Consider the following 8,076-nt stretch of genomic DNA (forward strand, 5'->3'; position numbering starts at 1 on the left):
ATGACTGTGTGTACATAGCCATCCATTACCCCCCCCCCCCCCCCCCCCCCAAAAAAAATATTCAAAATATATTTTGAAACAAATATCCTGTAGGCCTAATTTTATGTGCACATGCAGCACAATAAAAATAAAAATACAAAATCGAAACTGTTGCATTGAATTAAAGGGGTCATTATGACCTGGATTATTTGACATGGATTATTATAATAATATGTTAATTTATAATGTAAAATACCATATGCAAATATATTTGCCCGTGCATGTGATGCCACAGATCCCGCAATATAAACAAAAATCGATTAAAAAATGCTTTGTTTAAAATGAAAAGGATGTCTTCAGCTGTGAATCTTGCATGGTGCAAAGACATCTTACTGTAGCCTATGTCAAAAGATCAAGGCAAATTTGATTTCTCATGCAAGATTCCTTTAAATTATCTACAGTAGGCTAATTGTTTATGAACAAATAGCACAAAAATCACACCAAAAATCACACTAAATAAATAAATAATTGACAAAGCACATTTAACTAATATTGCAGCCCGTGCACTGATCTATATAATGTCATTAGATCAGTGAGCCCATCACATATTTTAGACATCAGGAACAGGAAATATTCTCATAATCAAAGATCTCTTGAAGATAAGCCGGTTAGTTGGAAAGATGAGCAGTTGTCGGCATGCCTGTCATTTCAGTTTGTGCCAGAGCATGAATGTGGAGTAGCTAGCCTATATTTCCTCTGAACGGGGGCTAAACAAGTTTTTCAAAGCGAGGAATGCTGATATCCTCATTTATGCACGCCCAACTGTCAGCAGTGATTATTAACCGATCTCTTCTTCTCAGGAACCAGCGCCTGTTTACCTGTCATCACAGACCGTATATAAGAGGTCCTGTCCTCCTTCTGCAACACACCTCTCCTTCTCTCCATCTCTCTCCATCTCTGTCTATCTCTGTCTGTCTGGCCATGAGCGCTAATAACGGCTTCAGCAGCCGCTCAGTGGGTAACTTCGGTAATGGGAACGCGCCACCAGTGGCCCCCATCAGTGCTGTGACCGTTAACGCGAGTCTCCTGACCCCCGTGGACCTCCAGCTGGACCCCGAACTGCAGGGTGTGCGGAACCAGGAGAAAGAAGATATCAAAGGCCTCAACGATCGCTTTGCCTCCTTCATCGACAAGGTGAGACATACGCTGATAATTGCTCATAATACTGAGATTGTTAAAGGTCAGCTTTGTAATTAAATGTTTTTATGGACCTGAAAAATATGAAAAAATACCGAATTTATTGTTTGTACGCCTATGTATTAATACTTATTTTTCTTATTTTAATCTCAGCTGATCTGTTAATAAACTGTAGGACATACATATTTATTAATTTTTACTCATTATTTTGTAACCTTTTTTTATTTATTTCATATCTGAATCCCAGCAGCGAGATGTGTTAATAGCTAGGGGATAAATAAATATATATATATTTTTTTTAAACTTACATTTTAAATCTTTCACCTTTTTATTTATGTTTATACCTCAATCTCAGCCAGATCTTTTAATAACCTTTTGGAGAGAAAAATCACAAAATTATTTAGTATCTAAATAGTTTTTCCTAGATGCCAATGGGATACAAATGAGAGCAAAGACTCAAATAATCTCAAGTGCCTCCTATAGAATATCAGCAGAGGCTCAAATTTTGCCCAGTCTGCACAAACCTATCAAAAATATGAGATTTCAATATGAAGTATTGTATCAAATAAACTGAGCTACCTGCTATCCATGTTCATTTTACAGCTCTACTCTTACTGTGACAATTATTGTCTGTTTTGTTCATATTTTGCATTGTATTTATTTGTATTTTTTATTAAAGAAACATCAGAGTTGATCCTTAAATGGAACAAAATAGTTGCAAGAGCGACATTTAAACACTAAAAATGTTCTGATAAACACACGCAGGTTCGTATACTGGAGCAGAAGAACAAGGTTTTGGAGACTAAATGGAAGCTGCTACAGAGAGAGTCTAGACCCGAGTCTAAACTGGAGCCCATGCTGAAGTCTTACATCGGTTCCCTGCAGGAACAGCTGGAGCAGGGGGACAAAAACAAGCGACATCTTGACGCCGAGCTCAGGAATGTTCTCGCACAGGTTGAGGAACAAAAACAAAGGTCTGTAATCAGACACTTCACCTTCAGTCTTCAGTCCCGACTCGAGGTGTTCAGTTTCAAACCATCAGTCTCAATATTCTTAATAATAATAATCTCAACATTCTTACATATCATTTCACTTTATTGGCATCTGTGGTTCTGTGAACTTTCAACATCCAAAAGAAAGTGATGATGATGATAACGTTCTTTAGAAAGTGAAAAAAAAGTGAAAGTTAAACAAAAAAGTTATTTTCAGTGAAAGGTTCTTTGGGGAACAAAAAATAGTTCTTCTATTGCACCGCTGTGAAAACACAATGTGGAACAACAAAACTCCTAACAATCTTTTAAGTTTTAGCCAGAAATCCACAGGTTCATGTAGCTAGTACTTAGTTCACATAAATGTATGCCACATATGATTAAGATGATTCAATATGATAAGAATGTGAGAAATGTGAGTTATTTTACTGCAGTAATTTGTGGTTAACCATCACTGTCACCAAAAACAATAATTAATTAAACAGGAATTCTGAAACATTCTTACATTGTTGAAGTTCCAAACTACTTTATAATTAATCAAGATTAACAACTGTAGTGATTATGTTTGAGCAAACAACTTATTTTATTAAGTTAAGGCCTATGTATAATTTAGCATGATTTATAATAAGCCCAGTATTATTTATTAATACTTTGAATTAGCTTTTATTTTTATATTTTCAGTTTTAATAAGAATTTTATGATTTGTTTTTTTTGTTCTTTTACATTTCTATTTAGCTTTGATATTTTTTTTCATACTTGCCAAGGCAACATTTCTAATTTTTGTTGGCATTTTTTTAATTTAAGCTTTTCATCTAATATTTCATCTAATACTAATTTATATAGATTAGTATTTTGTTTCAGCTCAATTTGAATAAATGCAAACTTTTTTAAATAGTATTAACAACAAAAACACTGAGTGAAGTTAACATGTTGGCTTTCACAGGTATGAAGATGAGATTAACAACAAAAGCAAAGCTGAAAATGACTTTGTTATTCTGAAGAAGGTGAGACAAATCTAGTTACAGAAGATAAATAACATATTAATGTCTGATGTCTAAAAAAACAAAAAAAGGGATCATCAGGGCTGTTGCCTGCATTCCAAAACATAACATAAGTCGTTTGGTTGCAAAAAGCATCAGCTAACAAGTGTAAATGCCCTGACAGGAAGTGGACACAGCGTACTTGAATAAAATCGCACTGGAAGAGAAAATACCAGAAATCCTGGGTGACTTGAACTTTTTCAAGCGCTTCTATGAACAGGTAATTCAAACTCAAACACATGAATGAAACACCTAACGTCCTGAGATCAATCTTATCTTATCCTCTCTCTCTGTGTGTGTGTGTAGGAGCTGCGTGAGCTGAAGGCTGATATGAAGGACACGTCTGTCGTAGTGCAGATGGACAACCGCAGGACGCTGGACATGGAGAAGATCATCTCTGAAGTGAAGAGCCAGTATGAGGAGATTTCAGCGAGCAACCGGAAGGAAGCGGATGCCTGGTATAAGGACAAGGTGAAGACCACATCTCTGACTGATCTCGGTTTCTAGGCAAATGTGAACGAGACGATGTTGAGATCTGAAGCGTGAGATTATTGGGGCTGTTTCTCATGAGAGAAGATGTGAGAAGCTGAAGCCTTAAACAAAAGACTCCATTTACAGGACGCTTCATTTCATCTCCGTGACTCATCTCTTATTTCCTCATAGTTCTCATGTTTCAAAAGATTGTAATTACAGACTTTAGACGTTTGAAACGGCTGATGTTTACAGTTAGCCAAAATATGTGTGTATTCATTTCTAAGCAGTTGACATGAAATTTCAAGTGGTTTAACATTTCAATCTTGCCACGCACACCTAAATATGATAATCCTCGTGTGCTACTATGTATTATTTATTTAAATCAAACGTTTTTTATTTATTTTTTAGTGTAAACTTATTTTCATTTATTTATTTTTATTTTGCAATGTTATAATTAATCTAAAACTATTTATTTTTTTCAACTTATTTTTTATTATCCAACTCTTTATTGCAAAGCAGGCACAAAATGTTTTACTTTTCCATAAGAAAAAAATATTCTTTTACTACACACATCTAAAACAATTGGTAAAACAACGTGCATTTTACATATAATATTTGAATTGTTAAAAATTAATGTCACACCACAGAACCTAACGACGGCAAAAAAGTGATAAAAAATTGAGAATTATAATTAAAATACAGTAAAAAAACAGCACAATCGTGAAATATTATTACAATTCAACTGTTGAATAACTGTTTTCTATATAAATATATTTTAAAATGTAATTTATTGCAAAGCTGAATTTCCAGTCTTCAGTGTCACATGATCGATCCTTCAGAAATCATCACAATATGATGTTTTTTTGATCAAATAAAAGCAGCCCTAATGACCATATATATATATATATATTACATAAAGTATATATATCATAACCCTAATAATTGTGCATATACCTATGTTTTCCTCCACAGTTTGACACGATGGCATCGCAGGCTGACCAGTGCAACACTGAGCTGAAAGACAACACTGGTGCTATTGCTGATTTGAAAAGGAAGATAAAGCGACTGCAAACTGAGTTAACCTCAGCTAAATCACAGGTAACTGATCAACATAATACTCTACTAACTGATCCCGTCTGCATTTGAACACTCGGCAACCATGAGCATCCTCAATAAACGCGCTGATAACTTTCTGTGCTATGGCAGATGGGATCTTTATTCTTTAAAAGCCAGGACTGTACATGCATGTAAGCTCATTTTAATTGAGTTGTACTGTAACTGTCTGATTACAGTGTGAGCGTTTGGAGGGGCAGATTGATGAGGCGGAGCGTTGTGGTGAGGACGCGGTGCTTGACGCCAAGCGACAAATCAGATCACTGCAGGACGCACTGCAGAGAGCCAAACAGGAAATGACCAAACAGATCCATGACTACCAGGAGCTGATGAATGTCAAACTGGCTCTGGATATTGAGATCGCCACCTACAGAAAACTACTGGAAGGAGAAGAGAGCAGGTGAAACTGTAAAACAATTAACTGAGTGCTTAATATAAAGTATGATTATATTTAAATTATTATTTTTAGTATGTCTATATTATTGTTTTAGTAGTAGGCTATATTATACATTTCAATTTTTTTTATATAAATTATGAATGAACTGAAATAAGTGGTCAGAAGTATAGCCTAAATAAAAGTAAGGTTTCAACTAATAACTCAAATCCGACCTCTCTCCCATCAGGCTTGAACAGGATTCCAACTTCCATCCAGTCTATAGACGCTAATGAACAGCAAGAATCCCACTGTCTACACATTTACATCACATGTCAATTAAACAATCACTGCTTGTCAATGCTGAGCGAAGACTTCAAGAGTGGGCAAATGACAAAAAGAAGAAAATAATGGGAATTACAAAAATAAATAATTTTATGTCCTTTAATGTTTTATTACAAGCAGCAAACGTCTTTTTTGTTTTTTGCACACACACACACACACACACACACACACACACACACACACACACACACACACACACACACACACACACACACACACACACACACACACACACACACACACACACACACACACACACACACACACACACACACACACACACAAATTCTCCAAATGCCATTTATGTTAAGTTTTTTTTTTCCATTGTCCCAGACTCTGAGTCTGAAATTCCATTACATTGTAAATGTACATGTGAACAAATAAAAAAATTAAAAACTTCTTAAGCAAAATCTTACCCAACAATGAAAATTTTGTCATAATTTACTCACCCTCATGATGTTCCAAACTTTTTTGGTTTCTTTCTTTTGTACAACACAAAAGAAGATATTTTAAAGGATGTTGGTAAACAGACAGTTGCCTAAGGCCCGCCCCTCCGCTTCCGGCTCATGGGACCTTATTTCGGAAAAAATATGTACACACACACACACACACATCATATAGATAGACGCCCTATCGACCGCTACTGCCTAGCGTGGTCGAGCCGTGGGGCCGCCATCTTAAACCGGTCACCCGCTCCACTCAGTGTAATCTGTATGGCAGGAGCAATGAGCTGTCAGCGCATTTAATTAACCATACTTCACTGAATACCCAACTGATTTTCACGCGGGGTTTTTTTCTGCAAATGTCATTCATGTAGCTATGATACAGGACACATGGTTTGGCATATTTTAATATTCATAGTAGGCTTAACAGTAATATAATATTCTGATATAAGTTATAAAGTGACCAGACGTCCAAAATCAAAATATTTGATGTTGTTGTTGGCATCCTTCTGTCTTCGAGAGATAATGGTTTAGAATCTGCACCCAGGTCAGTCTGTGGTTTGGTTGCAGACTCTGCTATGACTGTAGAGTCCGATACGGGAGCGACAGCACCGCTGGCACTTGCTGCAAGTGTAAGTGTCACAGGCCGGGGGGGAGGCGAACTAGTACAGTGACGGACAGCCAACACCCCCAAAGTACCACACCACCACTGAGGAGCTACTCCGCGGGACAGAAGAGGCCAGACGACAATAATTACAATTTTAACTTTTATTTATTAAAAGGATGTCTCTTAAAATACGGTAGTCTCTTCCTGTGTCTCTCCAACACACATCGGCTCCGCCTTCCCTATACACGGGACTAGATGGCAACAAGAGGTGAGCTCAATTCAGCGGCTCTGATGAGCTTCAGCACAGAAGAGGATGTCAACGGCAGAGATGAACTCAATTCAGCAGCTCTGATGTGCTCCAGCACAGATGGAGGCAGACGAGGATGTCAACGGCAGAGATGAACTCAATTCAGCAGCTCTGAGGTGTTTCAACACAGATGAGGATGTCAGCATTAACTCTGTCTTTCGTACTCACAGGATTAAAGGGCAGCAAGAGATGAACTCAATTCAGCAGCTCTGATGTGCTCCAGCACAGACGGAGGCAGACGAGGATGTCAACGGCAGAGATGAACTCAATTCAGCAGCTCTGATGTGCTCCAGCACAGATGGAGGCAGACGAGGATGTCAACGGCAGAGATGAACTCAATTCAGCAGCTCTGAGGTGTTTCAACACAAATGAAGATGTCAGCATTAACTCTGTCTTTCGTACTCACAGGATTAAAGGGCAGCAAGAGATGAACTCAATTCAGCAGCTCTGATGTGCTCCAGCACAAACGGAGGCAGACGAGGATATCAACGGCAGAGATGAACTCAATTCAGCAGCTCTGATGTGCTCCAGCACAGATGGAGGCAGACGAGGATGTCAACGGCAGAGATGAACTCAATTCAACAGCTCTGAGGTGTTTCAACACAGATGAAGATGTCAGCATTAACTCTGTCTTTCGTACTCACAGGATTAAAGGGCAGCAAGAGATGAACTCAATTCAGCAGCTCTGATGTGCTCCAGCACAGATGGAGGCAGACGAGGATGTCAACGACAGAGATGAACTCAATTCAGCAGCTCTGAGGTGTTTCAACACAGATGAAGATGTCAGCATTAACTCTGTCTTTCGTACTCACAGGATTAAAGGGCAGCAAGAGATGAACTCAATTCAGCAGCTCTGATGTGCTCCAGCACAAACGGAGGCAGACGAGGATATCAACGGCAGAGATGAACTCAATTCAGCAGCTCTGATGTGCTCCAGCACAGATGGAGGAAGACGAGGATGTCAACGGCAGAGATGAACTCAATTCAACAGCTCTGAGGTGTTTCAACACAGATGAAGATGTCAGCATTAACTCTGTCTTTCGTACTCACAGGATTAAAGGGCAGCAAGGGATGAACTCAATTCAACAGCTCTGATGTGCTCCAGCACAGATGGAGGAAGACGAGGACGGCAGCAGTATCTCTATATTCCGTATTCACAAGACTGGATTTCATGAGCCAGCGCGGCTACAGCAATGTTTATCCACTCGG

General features: G+C 38.3%; 1 protein-coding gene across 1 annotated transcript; it reads left to right on the forward strand.

The window, feature by feature from the left end:
- Positions 1 to 844: 844 nt before the first annotated feature.
- On the forward strand, positions 845 to 5,909 carry LOC307011303 (keratin, type II cytoskeletal 8). The gene is made up of 8 exons (XM_079636790.1): positions 845 to 1,173; positions 1,942 to 2,150; positions 3,109 to 3,169; positions 3,330 to 3,425; positions 3,512 to 3,676; positions 4,652 to 4,777; positions 4,972 to 5,192; positions 5,416 to 5,909. Exons 1-8 carry the CDS (start codon positions 961 to 963, stop codon positions 5,456 to 5,458), a joined length of 1,134 nt encoding a protein of 377 aa, XP_079492916.1. The 5' UTR covers positions 845 to 960; the 3' UTR covers positions 5,459 to 5,909.
- Positions 5,910 to 8,076: the final 2,167 nt, after the last annotated feature.

This window comes from Phoxinus phoxinus (assembly GCF_949152265.1).
Source record: "Phoxinus phoxinus genome assembly, chromosome: 15".
NCBI lineage: Eukaryota > Metazoa > Chordata > Actinopteri > Cypriniformes > Leuciscidae > Phoxinus > Phoxinus phoxinus.

Excerpts from the sequence above, each read along its gene's own strand:
- LOC307011303 (XM_079636790.1), top strand. The coding sequence starts at position 961 with ATGAGCGCTAATAACGGCTTCAGCAGCCGCTCAGTGGGTAACTTCGGT. Across the intron at positions 2,151-3,108 it reads GTTGAGGAACAAAAACAAAG|GTATGAAGATGAGATTAACA; the intron begins GTCTGTAATCAG and ends TGGCTTTCACAG. Across the intron at positions 3,426-3,511 it reads TCAAGCGCTTCTATGAACAG|GAGCTGCGTGAGCTGAAGGC; the intron begins GTAATTCAAACT and ends GTGTGTGTGTAG.